Source organism: Aulonocara sp. 'chitande type north' Nkhata Bay, linkage group LG6 (assembly GCF_057382095.1).
Source record: "Aulonocara sp. 'chitande type north' Nkhata Bay isolate Kocher_YH1m ecotype deep benthic linkage group LG6, A_spYH_male_GT1.1, whole genome shotgun sequence".
Classification (NCBI taxonomy): Eukaryota; Metazoa; Chordata; class Actinopteri; order Cichliformes; family Cichlidae; genus Aulonocara; species Aulonocara sp. 'chitande type north' Nkhata Bay.
Window position 1 is genome coordinate 45,064,449 of NC_141349.1, and position 21,483 is coordinate 45,085,931.

The window sequence follows — 21,483 nt, forward strand, 5'->3', positions numbered from 1 at the left end:
GGCCGATCAACACAATTTAAAAACTGGTATAAAGTCCACACTTTGTCCATCAGTTGTTCCGTCTGTCCTGCTCACATCTCCAATGGTTGTACACGTTGTCATTAACGTGGCTTCACTCCACATCAGCCGCTTTGCTAAAACACCGGTGTCGGCACATAAGGACGCTGTCAGAGCCTGTCAACCACGTTGATTGGCTGCGTACTGTATATACGAATGTGAATCGCATCATTGGCTGGACTATGGGCTAAGGTGGCATACGGGAGCAGCCAGTCACTGACTGACACTACAAAACAGAATTGTTTTAATTTTAATTTCAATTCAGGTGAGATTTTTTTTTTTGTGTGCGCAACGCAGATTTTCTGTGCGCATAGAGCGTGCCAGCAGTGCGCAATTGCGCACGTGCGCAGCTTAGAGGAAACATTGGTGATGAGGGAGGTGCCTAAAAGTCTTTCTGATGTGATTACACTGTGTGTGAAGGTGGACGAGTGTCTACAGGTGCATCAGGGAGCTGGAAACTACAGGGTGGGCCATTTATATGGATACACCGTAATAACATGGGAATGGTTGGTGATATTAAAGTCCTGTTTGTGGCACATTAGTATATGTGAGGGGGCAAACACCTCAAGATGGGTGGTGACCATGGTGGCCATTTAGAAGTCGGCCATCTTGGATAGAACTTTTGTTTCTTCAATAGGAAGAGGGCCATGTGACATATCAGACTTATTGGTAATGTCACAAGAAAAACAATGGTGTGCTTGGTTTCAACGCAACTTTATTCTTTCATGAGTTATTTACAAGTTTCTCTTTGTTCACAGCCATTGACATGTCGAAGAGGTTAACACGTGAGGACCGGATCGAAATTGTGTTGATATCTGGTGAACGCAGTAACCAGGTCATTGACCATCTTGCTGCAAAAACTCAGGGAACGTGCCAGCTTCAGTGCATAAAGAGGGAAACACATCATCATGTAGCAATTTCAAATATCCAGTGGCCTTGAGGTTTCCATTGATGAAGAATGGACCCACTATCGTTGTACCCCATATACCATCACTTTTGTTGGTCCAACAGTCTTGGAGGGATCCATCCAGTGTGGGTTAGTGTCAGACCAATAGCGGTGGTTTTGTTTGTTAACTTCACCATTCACATAAAAGTTTGCCTCATCACTGAACAAAATCTTCTGCGTGAACTGAGGGTCCTGTTCCAGTTTTTGTTTTGCCCATTCTGCAAATTCTGTGCGCCGATCTGGGTCATCCTCGTTGAGATGCTGCAGTAGCTGGAGTTTGTAAGGGTGCCATTTGTGAGTAGCTAACATCCGCCGGAGGGATGTTTGACTAATCCCACTCTCCAGTGACATGCGGCGAGTGCTACGCTGTGGGCTCTTGCTGAATGAAGCTAGGACAGCCACTGATGTTTCTTCATTAGTGAGTTTTCTTGCGTCCACATTTTGGCAAATCCAACACTGAACCAGTTTCACGAAACTTAGCAAGCAGTTTGCTGACTGTAGCATGGGAGATGGGTGGTCTCGTAGGGTGTCATGCATTGAAATCTGCTGCAATGACCTGGTTACTGCGTTCACCAGATATCAACACAATTTCAATCCTCACGTGTTAACCTCTTCGACGTGTCAATGGCTGTGAACAAAGAGAAACTTGTAAATAACTCATGAAAGAATAAAGTTACGTTGAAACCAAGCACACCATTGTTTTTCTTGTGACATTACCAATAAGTTTGATGTGTCACGTGACTCTCTTCCTATTGAAAAAACAAAAGTTGTATCCAAGATAGCCGACTTCTAAATGGCCGCCATGGTCACCGCCCATCTTGAGGAGTTTGCCCCCTCACATATACTAATGTGCCACAAACAGGACTTCAATATCACCAACCATTCCCATGTTATTACGGTGTATCCATATAAATGGCCCACCCTGTACATTACCCAGAGGCCTCTGGGTTGCACGGAGATGGCGCTGGGGGGAGGCGCGACTGGTAGCGGAGGCAATCAGGTGTCGGACAGTGTGGAAGAGAGCGAACAACCCATCCAACTGGGTTGTTCCAGACTCTCACCCGAGGAGTGGCATCAGTGGTTGTGGGCCGGGGAGTGATTTTACTCCGGCTGCAAGGGCCATGTTGCCACTGTTTGTCCGGCTCTGCCAAAAGACCGCACCCACCAGTAGAAAAGAGAGTACGGGTGAGCGAGGTCTCCTGTTCATGGTCTCCTCCACGTCTCATGATTGCAGCAAAATTAACAGTGAAACTCAAGACTCAATCCCTTAGAGCTCTGATTGACTCTGGGGCTGAACAAAACTTTACTGACGCCTTGCTGGCGCTTAAGTTAAATTTGGGCATGGAACCTCTGTCGCATTCACTTCAGGTTACAGGGAGGAAGGACCCAAAATGCAGGATTCAGTGAGGCGAAGTTGAACTCAAAGTAAACAGCTTTATTTGCAGGTTGCAGATAAACAGCAGACTAACTACACTGGGAAAATATAAACTAACAGGCAGATAAACAGGGACCGAAACACAGAGCATAGATTGAGGGTGAGTAGACATTAACAACGCGACAGGGAACAAAGGAAACACAGGGCTAAAATACAGTAATACAGTAATCAAGGGATGAGAGACAGGAGGGGAACACACCTGGGAGAAATCACAGCTGACGAGACAGGGGAAACATAAACCGAACGCACTGACACCAGACACGAACCTCCAAAGTAAAACAGGAAACAAGAAACAGACAGACACTGAACTTAATCTAGAATAATAATCAATACTATAGAAATACACCAAAATATAAAAAACTGAAAGAGCTGGGTAAAAATGACGTGGCGTGCGCTGCGCTAACCGCTCACTGGAGCCAAGGGCCAAACTTTTGCTGTGCTGGCCGCTGCGCTCTACATTCGCCTGTTCCATGTCAAAACATGTATCTTTCTGACTCTATATCCTGTACCATAGTCTGCGTTGTATTTTAATAAAATGTATTGCTCGTTCATGAAGAAGAAGGCTTTGTAACTATCCCGACTAGTGAGAGTGCGTCCTCCCCCCACAGAGCCTTTGAAAAGTCTCTGGAGGTCCCTGGGTGAAAAACTGAATGTTTTCCTTCATCGTGTGGTTGAACTTTGTTTCTTTTGGTACGTCACAGAGCTTTGCACGGCGTGGCGGGAAGGGGGTTAGGGTTAGGGGTTAGCGGGAAAGTGCATTACGCGTAGGAATAACAGAGGACATGGATCAATATTTGATCAACAAATTGTTCATACTTGGCTACAGGTTTCACTTCAGATTATAGTAGGTGACTTTAACATTCATTTAGATGCTGAAAATAAAGACTTCAACACTGCATTGAGTTCCCGGGTAGAATCAGATGGCAGATCTGCCACAGAAACTGAGCATTTAACAGTTTCTCCTGAAAAGCCTCTCTTCTCTGATTCCTAATAACTTTTGATTTGCAGTGATGGGTGGACTGGAAAGCTCAGGTCTGACTGCCAATACGTCTTGATGAGGTCATCTCACCTGCTGGACCTGCTGGATCTCTTCGGCCCCTCCCCCTCTTGAGTAAGCCCCATTTCCTTAGTGGAGCCTTCTTTACATGTGATTAAGGCCTCAGGTGAGCTGGTAGAGGAACTGGTTTTGGACCTGCCCTCAGACCAGCTGGTGGATTCATGACAGTCACTGAGAAAGGAAGTAAAAGGTCAGCATTCATCCATCATTTTTCCATCCTTCATCTATTCATCGGTCATTCAACCATCCATCAGCAATAATCCAATCTTGTATCATCTGTCATTCATCTATCCATTATTCCTCCCTCTCTCAACCTTTCATCCATTTATCAACATCCATCCGTCATTTGTTCCATTCATCCATACGTCAACCATCAATAATTGATTCATCAATTCAATTTTCAACATAACATACAACATCTGCTGCGACCAGTTGGGGTGAGAGAAGGAAGACAGCATAAAGACAGCTGTGGAAGAGAGACAGAGATTAATAACTAATGATTCAATGTATTAACTACGGAGCCCCGCAGGGGACATGGGAGAAAAAAAATTATGATGAACTTTTGCGAGATCTCTCAAAACAAACTTGGGATCTCGCAAAAGTTGAATTCCAACAATGGCGGCATCTACTTAGTTGTAATATTACTCTTTCTGGGTCACAAAATAAACGTTTAAGATATTTTGAGGCGTGAATGTAGTTGTGTAAACACCCACTGGTGATGGCAGCTATGTTGTAGCCACAGCCACCCTGCGGTGCACTGACAGAGGCGAGGCTGCGGACACTGGCGCCACCGGGCCCTCTGACCACCACCAGTAGGCAAACATGGGGTTAGTATCTTGCCCAAAGATATTTGGCATGCAGCCAGGAGGCAGCCTGGGATCGAACCACCGACCTTCTGATTAGTGGCTGACCTGCTCTGCCACCTGAGCCACCACAGTGTGTGAATGTATGTGTGATTGATTGAATGACTGAATGTAGTGTAAAGCGCTTTGGGGTCCTTAGGGACTGAGTAAGGCGCTATACAAATGCAAGCCATTTTGTGTAAACGTCAGATATCTGCTCTGTTTACAAGACATCACATATTTGCAAAAGTGCTCCGACGTTTTCGGAGATCTGACACCCACCATCTCGAAGCTAACGGGAGGTCGAGACCTACTACAGCCGGGAGGAACACCGCTTTCCCGGCACATCGTGCCTCGACCTCCCGGTTGGCTTCGAGCTGGCGGCCTCCGAAGAATGCGGCTAAAACTTTTGCGAGATCGCAAAAGTTTTGCGAGATCCCGAGTTAGTTTTGAGAGATCTCGCAAAAGTCCGTCTTAATTCTTTTTTTCTCAATTCAATAACTTGAATTTAAGGATTAAAAATACAGTTTTCACGAAACACTGTTAAATGTTTAGTTTCTATGTATTATGTCAGAACAGGAAGTAGAGTGTGATTAAAGTGGTTGATTGGTTCTTTTACATTTTGAGAGAAGCCAATTGAGTCTAATAACAGATTAAATGTCTCTGTCTGGGTCTTTGGTTGATTAACAAGCTGGAGTGGAAGGTTGCTGCCACACCGCCACTCAGCCTGTGCTTTGAGGACTCTGACAGTTAGTATAACACAGGGCTGTTGATTCAGTCATCACACAGTAACCAGGTTTCTGTAAGGCAGAGTAAATCAATTTATTGATTAATAACAAGTATTAGTTCATGTACTAATAGGACTTAGAAGAGAGAGACCTAATGCTTATTAATCTGCATTTCAGTGTTTTATTGGAGTTGTGGACACTATATTGTTCTTTCTAGAACTGAATAGAATAGAATAGAATAGAATAGAATAGCCTTTTGTCAATTTTTAGGTTTAAATTGTTTTTTTTTCTTACTTTGTTTTTTTTGGTGGTTTGGGAGCTGACACGGTTTTAAAGGGAATGGAGTTTTGGGGGTGGAGAGTAGCTGCAAAGAGGCGTGTAACACTGCAACTCTGATTCTGATTTATCTTTCAGCCATCCATCTATCGTTTGTCGATCCTTTATTTTATTTATTTATTTTTTAGAAAAAGGGGCAATACATATTAATGAACATTTTAACAAATGTAAATATGCCAGATTATAGCCTTGGGCTAATTTCCATCTGCAGACCCTCTGGCAGGTTGGTGTTAAACACAAGTTAGTAAAAACATACAGAGACACTATTTACAGGTCATGTGACAAGGACAAAAACAGTGATCACATTATACTAGAACAAACAATGACAAGGAGAGTGGACACAGAGGACAGTATAGATAACAATAACAGAAACACATCAATTATATTGCACAAACCCCAGTATTGTACATGCCCTGACCATCGTGATATTGCGTTCACCCATTGCACTAACAGTTGTTTCCCTTTTTGTAATACACTAAATCTTTTTCCCGTCCAATATAAAACATGATTATTAAACATGATTACATGTTTGTGTGTCCCTCAGCCGCCCTTTTAGGTGACTCATAAAGATGGGTAGACTTGTACTTTCCCTCACTGACAGTGGAAGACTATTCCAGAAGCTCACTCCCTGATATGACAGAGCATCTGTGAAAAGGTGCTCCGTCTGAGTGCCAGTTCACAATCACCTCTAACAGTGGCTCGAGTCAGTCGAGACCCGACAACACTGCTAGACTTTTGTTTAATAAAATCACTCATTGGTCGAGGCGCCAGACCATGTATAACTTTGTATATTAGACAGGCAGATTTAAATAATTTGAAATTAGTAAAATTTAAAAACTTGTATTTTTCTAAAATTTGACAATGGTGATATGAAAAAGGTTTTTTATCTAATATTTTCAATGCTCTTTTGTAGCATACTTCAATTGGCCCAATAGCAGCAGAGCTTGTATAGGACCAACTTGTAATACAGTATTCAATATGAGCCGGTATCATAGAGAGCAGGAATGTAATCGCTGCTGTGTCTGTTAATGATGTGCAGATATGTCTAAAGTTCTATATTAACATTTACAGTTTTCACTACTTTTTTAATGTGTTTTTTAAAGGATAATTTAGAGTCTAGTAGCACTCCCAAATACTTAAATTCCTCAACATTAATTAATTCTTGTGCACCCAAGCAGACTTTTACTGCAGCCACGGTTGTTTTAGGTTTACTAAAAAACATTGATACAGTCTTTTTAAAATTAAGGCACAAGCATGAGTCATTCAGCCATTTTTGTAAATCATGTAATTCCAGTGAAAGCTGATGGGCTGCATCATCAGCAGTTTTGGCTTGTGTAAAAATTACCGTATCATCGGCATACATAATCGTGTCCACATTTTTGCACACATTAGGCAAGGCATTTACATAAAGTGAAAATAACAGGGGGCCTAGAATTGAACCCTGGGGGACACCTTGTGTACAGTAAAGATAGGATGACTTGCTATTCTTTATTTGCACGCATTGTTTTCTATCTGATAGATAAGACTGTATCCATTTAACAGTGTGATTACTAAAGTAAAATGTCGACAGTCTAGACAAGAGCTTAAGATGATTCACAGTGTCAAATGCACGCTTGAAATCAAGAAAAACAGCCGCAACATAACTGCTCTTGTCTAAGTAAGATTTCACTCTCTCAACAAAAACACAGACAACCGTTTCAGTTGAATGAAGAGTGCGAAATCCGAATTGCATAGGGTGCAAACCCGGATTGGAGTCATTAAGATGTTTGATGATAGAGTTAACAACCCACGTTTCTGCTATCTTTGAAAAGATAGGGAGTATGCTAATTAGCAGGGTCTGTTTTATCACCCGATTTATAAATTGGTGTAACTTTTGCCACCTTCCAACTCAGAGGAACGACTGCCTGCGTCATTGATAAATTAATAAGATGGGTCACAGGCACCAAAAAACAAGATTTATAATGCTTCAAGAAATTGGTATCAAATCCAAACTCATCCCTTGCTTTAGAACTTCTTAATTTAGAGATTATATTTTCTACTTCATTTTCTGTAATTTTCTGAATATTGAACTTTGAATCTGGAGAAGAAACATCCTCTTTGGTGTCGGCATTCCCAATATTTTGTTGAGGGTCACAAGAATTAGAAAACAATTGTGCAATTTCATTAATGGTACTTTGGAAAATCATTTAAATTAGTAGCTAGGCTGAGAGGCTCTGATACCAGTTCATTGGCAAATTTAAGTTCAAGGTCTGTATCAGCATTATGCTTACTGTTATCAAGGAGTTTGTTAATATTTTCCCAAATATTTTCTCTGGACCCAGTGGAGGTGGTGAGTGACAGGAGAACGGCGGCTAAGCTGTCATCCCTGTTGGACAACATCTCCCACCCCATGCAGCAGACTGTGACAGCACTGAGCAGCTCCTTCAGTGGGAGACTGCGGCACCCACGGTGTGGGACGGAGAGATTTCGCAGGTCTTTCCTCCCCACTGCTGTCAGACTCCATAATAAAGACTTTAACTGATCAAGCACACACATCCATACATATGCAATAATACTAAGTGCAATAATCCTTTCTGTCATCGTTGTATTTTTACTCAGTTGTATATAGTATTTGTATTTGTATTCTATTTTTATCTTATTGTATATTTATTTTATTTTATTCTACTGTATATAGTATTTTATTTTATTCTATTCTGTACAGTTGTGTACTGTATTTATTCTTATTGTATTCTAATTTTTGCCTCATAACTTTTGCACTGTCCACTTCCTGCTGTGACAAAACAAATTTCCCACGTGTGGGACTAATAAAGGTTATCTTATCTTATCTTATCTTAAATTAGGTTACAGTTTCCTTTGGCACTATTAATTACAGTCATGAAAAAAATTTGCTTTTGCCATTCTCAAAGTTTGCGTGACTTTATTCCTTGCCGATATAAAATGTAATCGATCAGTATTTAATCCAGATTGTAACGATTTTTGAAGTAACTGGTCTCTGAGTCTCATAAGCTGTTTACATTCAATATTAATCCAAGGCAAGGAATAAACTCTTTTCTTTAAATGGCTCTCTTTCTGAAACTGTGACAAGACCCCTTTAATAGCAGAGTATAATAGATCACAACATTTATTAGTGTCATCACAGGATAGTATGCTAGTCCAATCAAAATTATTTAGAGCTGCCATTAAATGTTGCTCTTGACTATTAGCCATACAGTCATAAATAAGTTTGTCCATTGATCGACGTATCAACCATTCTTCCTTTTATTATTCATCGAGCCATCATCCATCGTTGGAAGTTTCAGCCATCACCCACTTCAGTGAACAGAAAAAACCCGACTTCAGTGTTTTCCACGCAATCCATGATATGAAAACTGAATGTGGAAGCATTTCCACAAAAGGAATCATAAAAAATCAAGCACAAAGTCAACCAGATCAATGTCTTGTATGGGCTCAGAATGTGGTCATAAATATTTTGTACTTGTAAATCAGTTTCGTATGTGTAAAAAGAATTTGTGTGTGGACTTAGCCAAAAAAAACCCTGCAAGTTAAAAGTACGAATTTTGACCCTATTTTTCTTCCTTTCATCTGATTGGTCAATGTCATGTCAATCACAAATGTAACAATCCAATCAGAGAACAGATGGGTTTGGCTGTCGGAGGGGTGCTTTTTTGAACTCCTTGAAGGGTTTGAAGCTGGAGGATCTCTATATAAATATCCGATAGCAGCTAGGTCCCCTAACTTTCAGCAGCTGTTGAAAGGATAAAGTTGTGCTATATCAGTGGTTAGAAACACCATTATTACTTTAGGATTAGTTTAACACAAAGTCAGGGCTGACCCGGGACCATTGCTGTGAGTCACAGTGCGCAGCATGAAGGTCCTTTCACATCAGAGGCAGCATGTGCTGCTAATGCTAACTAAAAGCCAAGGATCCAGGATTTGTTGCGCTGGCTGCTGAGCTCTGTGTGCAGCAGCTCTACCTGCACTAGATGCACCTGTCGTTTCTATCTCTGACTTTATCTCCTCTACAAGAGTTTCTGTTTTTTTTATTGTTTCTTCAAATGTTCAATAAAAACATGTATGCTAATTCATAACAAAGGAAAGCTTTGTAATGAAGACTGTCATTTCAAAACACTGCCCGCCCCCCGCGGTCCGCAGCGCTGTTGAAAAGGCTGTGGAAGTCCCTGTATTAAACACGTAGACCTGTGACACAAAAATCACCAAACTCGGACGACCTCAGACTGTTTTCCTTCGTGGTGATGAAGGAAAACGCTGGGTTGGCATGTAAATGGTAAATGGCCTGCATTTGTATAGCGCATTACTTGCGCAGGACCCCAAAGCGCTTTACACTACATTCAGTCATTCGCCCATTCACACACACATTCACACACTGGCAATGGCAGCTACATTGTAGCCACAGCTGCCCTGGGGCGCACTGACAGAGGCGAGGCTGCCGGACACTGGCGCCACCGGGCCCTCTGACCACCACCAGTAGGCAAACACGGGGTTAGTATCTTGCCCAAGGATATTTGGCATGCAGCCAGGAGGCAGCCTGGGATCGAACCACCGACCTTCTGATTAGTGGCTGACCTGCTCTGCCACCTTATTCTCTTTAAAGACCTGCAGTTCAAAAAAGCACCCCTCCGACAGCCAAACCCATCTGTTCTCTGATTGGATTGTTACATTTGTGATTGACATGACATTGACCAATCAGATGAAAGGAAGATCGGGTCAAAATTCGTACTTCTTTTTACACATACAAAGCTGATTTACAAGTACAAAATATTTATGACCACATTTTGAGCCCATAGTCTTGCAGTACTCTAGTTATTTTGGATCCCATCGACTCCCAAGAGAAACTCTGATGCAGCTGTTTTGTTTGCCCAGCTGATTGATCCAATGTGAAATTTGACTACATGGAAATGTATTACTGAATAAGAAGGATAAATCCAAGTTTGGTCAAGATAAAGGTGTTGAGGACAACGTTGGACAACACTAACCTTGGCACTCTGCTACGCCCAGAAATAATGGGCTGAACATTTACTCAAATGTTAAATCCGAACACTCCAACTGGCTGACTGCCCTCAGGCTGTGGAGCTCAATGGAAAAATAAATACACAATGTAAAAATCACAGTTAGAGATTACATCATTTGTTTACTTGCAGCTCACCAGGACAGAGAGCAGGTCTCACTCAGGTTGGTCATGTGACCGGCCGAGATTGTCCATTTGCCTCTCTGGATATCGCTCAGGACCAGCGTCGCCCCAGCCCCAGCTGGTTGGGCTGATGATGTGCAGGGGGCGGAGTCAATTCCGCTGTCCATTGAAGGCACCTTAGTGTGAGTGAGATGACAGTCGGAGTATCTGCTCTCGCTGCCGCTGCTGCTGGAAAGCGTGTTGTTGGCATCCATCAGACTGGGCTGAAACCCCCCCCGAGCCTTCGTCACACGATGAGGATGATCGTGATGACAAAGGTGACTGGGCTCTGGAGGAGAAGATGAAGATGTTCCAGGTTGTTGTTAAAGTTCAAAGGGTTAAATGTCAAAGCTCAGAGCTGCAGAGCCAAACCAGGTCACATCCAGGTAAACCCACCTTTAGATCTCCCGATCTTCTCAAGTGAGTCTTCTTCAGAGCTGACTGCCCAATCAGGACGAGCTCTGAAAGCAAGATTGACATCAACAGATAATCCGATTACTTTGTTTAAAAGAAAACGTAGATCGCTAATGGATCAATAATTACCCCCATCGGGCATGGCTCTGTGGGGTCAAAGGTGGTCCGGGGTCAACGGAAGTCGAGTGTTTGCTTGGTGACCTGCAGAAGGACAGAGTGCTGAGGGATTCTGGGTAAAGAAACGGTCTGGATTAATGATCCTAACTGATATCAATCAATAATCATCACATCAGCCCTAAAAACCTTACATGACTGCTTCAACACAGAAACAAGTGAAAGAATATCAGGCCAATAATCCTCTATGATGTAACAACACAAACAAAACTCGACACGAGGAACTGCAAAGACGAGAACAGATTCAATAATATTCTAAATAAACTTCCGACGTGGAGAAAAATGCTCCTGATGGAAGGAAGGAAGGAAGTTTTGCTGGACTTCGGCAACTCTGACTGTCTCTGGTTATTGTGACACAAACTGACCCCCACAGACAGGTACAGGTGTGTTACCTGGATCCCTCATTCAATTGTTTAATTGGTCTCAGTTGCTGTTCCAGTTCACCTGGGATGGTCTGAGTAGGCGGAGCTTCTAACACCTTGTGCCAGGTGGGTGGGGTTACTCTTAATGGGTGGGAAGTGATGTCAGAGTCCAGTTTGTACTCAAACCTCGGGACTTGGTAGATTTCTGAGAAACTCCTGAAGACCGAAGAACAAAGAGAGGAGAGCGAGCGAGTGAGTGAGTGTGTGAGTGATCGTTTACAGAAAAAGTCCAAGTCTGTACCGACTGATGTCACTCCTCGTGCTCCGTCACTTTAAACCAATCACTGCTGATGTAAAACTCAACAAAAATGCCTCCACAGGCTTTCCCTCTGCTATCCTCAGATTTACTGGCTGCTGATTGGTTGGTGTAGTTTATCTGCTCCTTATTTTTACTTATTATAGTCAAACTGTAAGGAGCGTTTATGAGGCGGGTTCCTGTGTTCCCGTTAACAGCGTACTCCACGCGTTATCCTCAGGTTTTCTGCTCTGATAATCTTCACTCTGAGGAAATGACCTCAAAGCTGCAGCTTATTACTAATTCAGGCCATTTTGTATCCCTGAGTGAGTTTACTGACTGTAAATGCACTGAAGGAGGCCGGCTGAGTTCTTTTATTTTGCCTTATATATAATTTGCCTGTTCGGTTTTTCAGAGAAAATAAATTATTCATCTGGTGGATCTTTTTTTCCCACGCACAGCTGATTAACTGATTTCTGGTCTAAAGCCACATCAAACTTGCTGCAGGGATGTCACGATGTGGTCAGCGTGATGTGAGCTTGTCCTCACAACGGTCAAAGCCTCTTTATGCACTGCTAGGTGTCAGTCAGAGCCCAAAGGATCATGCAAACCTGATTCAAGCTCAGATCTCCTGGGATTCTGGACACGTGATGGCGTGGCCCTGGCACTCGGATTATGTTTCACCCTGAAATCTGACTTACAGGTGTGCAGTCAAACTCACACAGTGAGAGGATTACAGCTCATAATCCATCCTCCATCTGTGGCAGAGAACTCAGGAAACATTTAATGATGGCACAGGAAGTCCTGACATCCTGAGATATGAAGATTAAACGAGCCTATTTTTACCGATGTTATCAGCCACAGTGAGCAGCAGCCTACCAGTTGACTTTTACCACATAAGCGAAACAGAACTATAAACAGATTGAAACACTAAAAATCTCTCAAACATTTTCTATTCGGCATTTGCGTTTCATATATTTATATTTTCTTCTAACCATTAAAATAAAGTTCAAATAAACCATCATGTGACCTGCGAGGTGTCCCATCTTCGTGCGGCAGAATAACGACCACGCTCACGGTCATCGATGTCCTCAGCAGCTCAATCATCTGCTTATGTGATAGCTTTACTATGGCGACCGCGCAGATCTCCATTATCCTACAGCCGGGCCGGAGACCCTCCTTCCACGCAAAACTGTTGGTCTCAACATCCGCCACCACTCCTTCAAAGTTCACGTGAAACCCAAACTGACCGTGGCGGTTCCTCCTCAGAATCATGTCCACAGCAGGACCGCCATGAGTCACCAGCTGAGGTCAGAAAACAGATGACATCAGATCATTCTTGTGTATGACACATGCTCAGATTCAGGTTCACAAAGGATTCTGGTCACCTGCAGTCTCTGGGCAATCTCGCGGCTGTCCTCCCAGCCTCTCTCTCGTGTCGACAGCATCACACAGTCTCCGTGTTCGTAGAAAAGTTTAATGCCTTTGTGGCCGGCGTTCCAGCCAATCACGCCTCTGCAGTAACAGTGAAACACTACCTGTCTGCTGGCTTCCTCTACAAGCACCACAAACTCACTGGAGATGGCGAGCTGGCATGGTACATCAAAAGAGCAGCTGAAGTCTTTTGCTGTCACACTCCAGGTGAGAGCCCCAGCAGTGTTCAGGTAAGCATGAGGCCGTGGTGCGCTGCGCTCTTTTTTCTTTACTACCAGAGAGATAAAGCTGAACTTGATGGAAGATGATGAGTCCACTAGCACTGATGTGGAAAAGTTTTCCACCAGCTCCTTCAGGTGCTCCTGTCTGCGTAGTGCTCTTATTGTGACAAAGGTCTCTGACCTGTGCGCAGCATTTTCGGCATTAATGATCTTCGTCAGCAGGAAATTTCTGAATTCAGGTGAGGCTGAAAACATCCAACCTGGTGGGATCAAGGGACCAAAGAACGGGATGTCTCTACGCCTGGACACTGCAATACTAACAGGACACAAATGACACATCAACAGGTCTCAACTGTTCTACCTGCTCACGTTATAATCTCACCTGCTCTAGTTACAATCCTACCTGTAACAGGTGTGCTGGCTGCAGGGACGGTGGACTCGAACGATGATGAAGACATGTTGGGAATGTGAGCAGATGTTCTGCGGACTGAAGGGCGGGGAGTTCGGCTCCTGGAAGATTACTGTGACGAAGTCATTCCCAGTAAGACTCTTATGAAGCAGCTGAAACACACACACACACGATTTACAGCGATTTTATCTTAAGAGCTTGAAAAAAGCCAATTGGACTTCTTTGAGTTTGTGAAGATGTTTCAGATCTCATCCCATCCAATCCGATTTTCAGGGCCGAGTACAATAACCTCAGTTTGATCTGAATGAAGAAGCAGAAAGTTAGCGGCCATCCAGGTCTTTATGTCTTTAAGACATTCCTGCAGTTTAACTCATTGGTGTGTGTTATCTGGCTTCATGGACAGATAGAGCTGGGTGTCATCTGCATAGCAGTGTAAATGTATGCTATGTCTTCTAATGATGCTGCCTAAGGGAAGCATGTATAATGTAAACAGAATTGGTCCTAGCACTGAACCCTGTGGAACTCCATAATTAACCTCAGTGTGTGAAGAGGACTCTCCATTTACATGGCAAATGGTAAATGGCCTGTATTTGTATAGCGCTTTTACTAGTCCGTAAGGACCCCAAAGCACTTTACACTACCTTCAGTCATCCACACACTCACACACATTCACACACTGGTGATGGCAGCTACATTGTAGCCACAGCCACCCTGGAGCGCACTGACAGAGGCGAGGCTGCCGGACACTGGCATCACCGGGTCCTCTGACCATCACCAGTAGGTGAAGTGTCTCGCCCAAGGACACAACGACTGAGACTGTCGGAGTTGGGGCCCAAACCAGCAACCTTCCGATTACAAGACGAACTGCCAACTCTTGAGCCACGATCGCCCCGTGAACAATTTGGAGTCTATTAGATAGATATGATACAAACCACTGCAGCTCGGTGATTTTAATATTCATGTCTGTTGCCCAGGGAAGCCGCTGGCTAAGGACTTTGTGAACCCTTTTAATTTTGTTCAATCTGTTAAGGGTGCCACTCAAGAACGTGGTCACACGTTGAACTTGGCATCATCATATGTATTTGTACATTCCCTGACCATATGCCCATTTTATTTGACATTGTTCCTCTTTTAAAACCAACCTGCCAGAGGGTCTGCAGATGGAAATTAGCCCAAGGCTGCATTGAATCATATCTGTTATTAACCTCTGTCTCTCTTCCACAGCATGTCTTTTATCCTGTCTTCCTTCTCTCACCCCAACCGGTCGCAGCAGATGGCTGCCCCTCCCTGAGCCTGGTTCTGCCGGAGGTTTCTTCCTGTTAAAAGGGAGTTTTTCCTTCCCACTGTCACCAAAGTGCTTGCTCATAGGGGGTCATATGATTGTTGGGTTTTTCTCTGTATCTATGAAGCGCCTTGAGGCGACTTTTGTTGTGATTTGGCGCTATATGAATAAAATTGAATTGAATTGAATTGAAGGCTATAATCTGGCACATTTACATTTGTTAAAATGTTCATTAATATGTATTGCCCCTCTTTCTAAATAAAATAAAATCGTCCTGCTGTTAGACGGCTTGCACCTGGCGGACGCTGTTGTGCCGAACTTAATACCAGTCTCTTGCCACGTCAAGTACCAAGTGAGTTTAAGCATGCAGTTATCCATCCTTTACTTAAGAAACTGGGCTCAGACATTTCAATTACGACAAACTTCAGACCCATCTCAAAGCTTCCTTTTCTGAATAAGATCCTGGAAAAGATTGTTCACACTCAGCTGAGGAACCATCTAAGTGATTTTCAAATTCCAGAAGCTCTTCAGTCCGACTCTAAGCTGTTTCACAGCATGGAGACACCTCTCATAAAGGTTATGAATAACATTTTGTTAGTGACGGACTGTGGTAAAAATGTATTGGTTGTTTTGTTGAATCTGACTGCTGCATTTGACACAGCGGATCATGACCTGCTGATCTCTCGACTACAGCATTGTGTAGGAATTTCTGGCTTGGCAGCTTCATGGATAAAACCATATCTCTCTGACAGGAACGTTTGTGTTAAGTTGGGTTCGGCCTCATCCTCTGTGGCCCCTCTGCCATGAGGTGTACTGCAAGGATCTATTTTTGGGCCACTACTGTTTTCATTGTATCTCCTGCCACTGGGAGCCACTGGGAAATTGAAAACACAAAATTTAATTTCATCTATATGCTGACGATTGCCAGCTTTACCTACCTTTCAATCACTGTGATAGCGCCTCGATTGGACTCCTGCTTGATTGTCTTAGCAAAGTTAAATCATGGCTGGCCCTGCAGTTTTTTAATTTTAATGAATGTAAAACATAGGGACTTTTATTCAGTCCCAATCTGGTACACCAGATGTTGACTTTGCTCCTCACCTGAAGAGCTCGGTTACTAATCTTGGGCTGCACTTAGTTTTGATGGCCACATAAATGGCGTAGTAAAATCCTCATTCTGTCACCTCAGACGTCTATTGAAGGTCAAGCCTTTTCTTTCCAGGCGTGACTTGGAAACTGTCATCCATGCTTTTATAACCTTACGCTTAGATAACTGCAACTCCCTTTTAATAGGGGTTGGCCAAAGCACTCTGCCACGGCTGCAAATGCCTGACGTTCATGAAGTCATTACTAGTTAACATTAAAGGGATGGTTGGCTCAGCAGTGCTCTGACTGTTTTTCAGCCTGGCTACAGTGCTGAAGAGAAATCTAGGGTTGTTCTTATTTTCTTCAACCAGTGATGAATAGCATTAGTATAGTATAGCACAGTACAAATGTTTTTAGTTTTTTTTTTAGAGCAACAAACTATTTCTCCAGGCTAAATGATGATCTTCTAAATTAGTTTCCTCTCCATCTTAGCAGTTATCTGTTAATTATACTAGGGGCTGACTGCGTGACAAGTGGTGGCGGCGCAGCAGTCGTGGATGTGAGTCAAGGCTCACAGGCGGCAGGTGGCCGGCGCACAGGCCCCCACCGCATGCTGGCCTCTGGTGGAAGCCAGGCAGGTCCAGCTGCCGTGCAGACCTCAACTCTAACCCTGGGCAGGTCCCTCCCGGAGTGGGTATGCGTGCGGAAGTAGGCTGTGCCCTGGCTGGCCTCTCCCTGGGACCGGTACGGGTGCCAAAGCAGTCCGGTCATCAGTCACTCCCATGCAGTCAAGGGATGTCGGCGGGGTCTTCGCCAAGACCCGATCCGAGCTGCCAAACTCTACCAACTGCATCCGGTGCTTGGACCGATCCTGCAGTTGTTCCTGCTGGCGGTAACACCGCTCCCTCTTTGTAGCTGCGAGTTTGGCCACCATTTGGGCCAGCGCCTCCCTTGGCTGTCCCGGTCATGGTTCTGCCATGCTACGATCCTGGGTTTCGGGATGCACAGCAGACCAGATCACATTCTTTCACTTTTCTTTTATCTCTGCTGTTGTTTTGAACACTCGGTTGCAGCTTTTCAGCTGTCGCCACAGACACCAACAACAACAACAACAACAGGACCCAGTTCATTCTTCTTTTAAGCCAGTAAGGCTTGATTTCTCATGCCGCTCAGGTGTGACTCTGCAGCGGTGCCACAGACAATGCTCCGCCACACCACCCCTAGCCTGGACCCTCTCAGTGAGGTCATTGTCAAGACTGGCTACAGATACTAAATACAGAACGTGGCAAACGTCAGCCACTGTATGCCAGGAGTGAACAAGACATCGATTCACTGATTCAAACCACGAGAATCTACAGCAATAACATCGGAATTTCATTCAGACTGGAGAAATGTAGTTGGACGGTAACGAAAAGAGGGATGCTAGTCAGAACTGAGGGGACTGCACTACCAGAAGCAACAATGCAGACATTGAGGACAGCTACAAGTACCCAGGAATCCTACAGGCAAATGGGAATCATGAAGAAGCTGCTAGGGAAGTCCCAACCATCAAGTACCTGCAGAAAGTAAGGCAAGTCCAGAGGAGTCAGCTGAATGGGAGGAATAAGATCCGGGCAATCAGCACCTACACCCTGCCGATGATCAAGTACCCTGTTGGGATAATAAGCTGGCCAAAGGAGGAGACAGAAGCCACTTGCATCAAGACAAGAAAGCTCCTGACCATGCATGCAGAGTATTACCCCAAATCCAGCACCCCAAGGCTGTACACTAAGCAGAACGGAGGAGGCCGAAGACTAGTGAGTTTCAGAACCACTGTCCAGGATGAGACAACGAACATCCATGAGTACATCAAAAAGTTGGCCACAACTCATTATGTCCTTAGTGAATACCTCAGGCAGCAGAAACCTGAGTAAGACGAGAAGCAAGGAGAGGAACCATCATAGAAGGACAGGCCCCTGCACGGTATCTACCACCGTTAGTGGGCGAGCAGAGGAAGATGGCCATAGTGATGTAGCTGAACCTAGTGATAGCAACATCAAGAAAAAGTAACATGATAAGCAGAAGTACCAAGGGCTGAGAGAGGAGCCCGAGAAGATGCGGAGAGTGAAGGTAACAGTGGTTCCCATGGTAATCATAATACATAACCTCTGAACTGGCCTAGTGGCTCCAGCAAAATGTGGGGTGACATTCAACATCTCTGTCTAGAAGAGGGTGGAACTAGGAACAGCAAAGATACTGTGCAGGAACCTCAGGCTCCCAGGCCTTTGGTAGAGGACCTGAGCTGAAGTGGGCCACCCACAATGTCTTACATCTTTCTCCATCTCTAAACAAAATGATCTTATCTCTCATTTGTTTCCTTTGTAGTACTTCAGTAGTTAGCTGATGTACTGTGACCAGAACATAAAAAAGCACCGTTATGACCTCCTTTAACTAACAGTAGCAATGCATAAATTATATGGTTTTGCCTCTTTATCTTTATCTGATACGTCCTTATGATGGATAAACCAATAGGACTGTATTTTACCTGTAATCGGTCCTACATTTACTTTCAGATCGGTTTGATGTTTAAAGGGTTGCAGTGATGGGAAATAACTTACGATGTGAGTCAGTGTTAAACCTAAAGTAAGGAGCACGCTTGGAAAATGTATAAAGTAGGAAGATGAAATATTTGTGTTGAAATGTGGAGAATAAAAGTAAAAAGCTGTCAGAAAAACAAATACGGATATAAAGTACAGATACTTGAAAACTTTAGTTGTGGTACTTGTGCAGTACACAGCACAAGGTCAAACTAGGAACAGGAGAATCACCTGCTGAGGGCTGCTTGCCGTGGACACGTGGAACATCAGCTTGAATTCTCTGAACGTTGTAAAAACTGACTGCCTCCCTGTTGAGTCTTCTGACAGGAAACAAAAACAAGCAAACAGAAAGTAACAACAATTACCAAACACCATTCTGACATCATTGCAGAACCAGGACAAACAAGGACCCGGTTTTGTTTCAGAAAAAGAAATGGTGCTGGTACCGCTGGTATCTTTCAGTGGACCTCTGTGGCCCAGAAGGTCCAGGAACTGATCTAGAGCGGGACTGCCAGAGTCACTGTTGTCCTCCTCGGTGGACTGACCAGCCCGACAGAATAACACGCCCACTTTGCGCTGGAACTTCAGCTGCAGTAAAACAAAGAAAAGCAGGCAGGGTCAGCGTGGACCATCGGGACTCTGAAGGTGCTGGTTATAAGATCAATTCAGAAGGTTTGGAACTGATGCGTGAATTACGCTCCAGCGGGAAATCTTTTAACCCTACCCGGTAACCTTCTGCATAACCAGACATGAAGCGCCTGAGAAACTTGAACGTGTGTAAAGTTGCGGTGAAGGTCTAAGAGGGGTTAGATTTCCCACACAAGTGAAAATCATTTGTATAATAATTTGTATAATAGTTAGTTGAAACAGGAGTACTTCAGAAATTGGAGAAAATGCTGGTGTCACTGTTTGTACTGGATTTACTGGTTTTATTGTTTATATTGACTTGATGATGCCGTGTCAGGAGACCTTTGGTCATTTCACACAACATCGGAAGGTCAGCTGACTTCTCCCTCTTGCAGTGGACGTTTTAGGGCACCTGGACAAAAAGATGAGCCTATCACAGTGTTTTACCTCGTCTCTTACCTGAGACACCTGAAGGCAGGAGCACCCTCCTGCCGCTCATGTGGATATCTCATATTAATGCGATAGTAAACTTATCATCTTCCTGCTGTGTTCTCAGGCTGATGTCCGTCTGTGTCGTCTCCTGGGATTTCAGTCTGACTGGAGCTTAAAGAGACCTCTCTTCTTCTGCTCAGGCTCCCAGTGGCCACTTAAAAAACTGCTTTGTATCACTTTGCTAAACTTCTGAGAGAGCACAACAAGAAGGTTTTCTTTATTTTGTACTGACCTCTGGGAGGGCCACCAAAAAGTAAGGAAAACGTGACAAAAACTGTAGCTGATTAAAAAGGTACATCTTACTTGTTCCAGCTAATACCATCAAGTCTGAGTTTGTCTCTAAACTGGACAGAATCACAGAAGCTTTATTAGGATCTCTAAAGCTCTAGAAGGATGAGATAATAGTGAATCATTTCTTTCAGACAGAGAACTCGTAGCTGCTGCCTGTGAAAACCTCTCTGAGGATGTGTGTTTGGGTGTTTTTGAAGAATACGCTACTCAGCATTGATCAGCATGGTGGACGTAGCACGAGAAGCTGAATTCTTATGCCAACTGTTTCATTATGTGAAAGCGTCACAGCATCAAAAGCCCGATTTAGCAAAATGGCTATGAAACGGGATTCTAGTTTAACACAGACCATCCTGTCAGAAACATGGGAAGGCCAACCATGGCAGTGGCAGGTATTTCATGGTCAGCTGGTGGGTGGCACACTGGGACTGGCTCACCTCCTGCTGGTCCAGCTGCAGCAGCAGTTCAGGGACTCTGGGTGAATCTGCAGCCAGTCTGAGACTGTGGATGCTAAGTTGAGGAACCACAAACTCGAGAACATCCTTCAGAGGAAGACGTCGACTGGTCCCGTGTTTGGATGAAGATGGGATAGAGTCCTCTGTGATGGATCCTCTCAGGGTAGACAGCTGAAAGAGGGGGCGTGATTGGATCAGACTAAAAGGACAAACAGGGATTAACAGCATCACCAACAGTCACTTTATAAATTAGTAATCGAAAATGATCTCAAACCAGACTGTGATCAGGTCAGGTCAGGTCGCCTAACCAGTCACGTGACCGGTCACATGACTAGTTACCTGACCAGTCCTGAGGATCATCCTGTAGTTGTACTGTGTCTCATCACTCCTCTCCTCCAGTTTCTCTCGCCGGAGGCTCAGAGACACCGGACCAAAGTTCTCATCAATGCCAAAATAATTTTGGTGATCTGACAGAAAAAACACAGAAGGTCACTCACATCAGTGAAAACAGAAACCTGAACGCAGTAACAGTGCTTAAATTAATCAGGGGTGTCGAACTCCAGGCCTCGAAAGCCGGTGTCCTGCAGGTTTTAGAGCTCACCCTGGGTCAACACCTGAATCACATAATTATTTCATTATCAGGCCTCTGGAAAACTTCAAGACATGTTGAGGAGGTCATTTAGTCATTTAAACCAGCTGTGTTGGATCAAGGACACATCTAAACCCTGCAGGACACCGGCCCTCGAGGCCTGGAGTTCGACACCTGTGTGTTAGATCTT

The 21,483-nt window shown here is 44.1% G+C and overlaps 1 protein-coding gene and 1 pseudogene across 9 annotated transcripts in view; one reads left to right on the top strand and one right to left on the bottom strand.

The window, feature by feature from the left end:
- The window catches only part of LOC147328718 (signal-induced proliferation-associated 1-like protein 2), a 41,101-nt gene that overhangs the window by 14,044 nt on the left and 5,574 nt on the right, over positions 1–21,483 (bottom strand). For 5 of the 9 annotated variants that reach the window (XR_015129997.1, XM_086297301.1, XM_086297308.1 and 2 more), the window contains exons 3-14: positions 21,044–21,171; positions 20,687–20,875; positions 19,289–19,430; positions 19,074–19,162; positions 13,893–14,050; positions 13,223–13,805; positions 12,865–13,139; positions 11,570–11,755; positions 11,133–11,204; positions 10,986–11,050; positions 10,566–10,878; positions 3,508–3,666 (exon numbers count right to left, since the gene is read on the bottom strand). Coding sequence is in view for 8 of the 9 variants with exons in the window: in XM_086297301.1 (XP_086153427.1) it covers positions 3,508–3,666; positions 10,566–10,878; positions 10,986–11,050; positions 11,133–11,204; positions 11,570–11,755; positions 12,865–13,139; positions 13,223–13,805; positions 13,893–14,050; positions 19,074–19,162; positions 19,289–19,430; positions 20,687–20,875; positions 21,044–21,171 (2,359 nt within the window). In the remaining variant the exon portion in view is untranslated. Of the gene's footprint in view, positions 1–3,507; positions 3,667–10,565; positions 10,879–10,985; positions 11,051–11,132; positions 11,233–11,569; positions 11,756–12,864; positions 13,140–13,222; positions 13,806–13,892; positions 14,051–19,073; positions 19,163–19,288; positions 19,431–20,686; positions 20,876–21,043; positions 21,172–21,483 lie in introns of all 9 variants that reach the window. The other 4 variants (XM_086297303.1, XM_086297302.1, XM_086297304.1 and 1 more) reach the window with 4 other exon arrangements.
- Positions 17,429–18,245, top strand: LOC147328719 (uncharacterized; annotated as a pseudogene).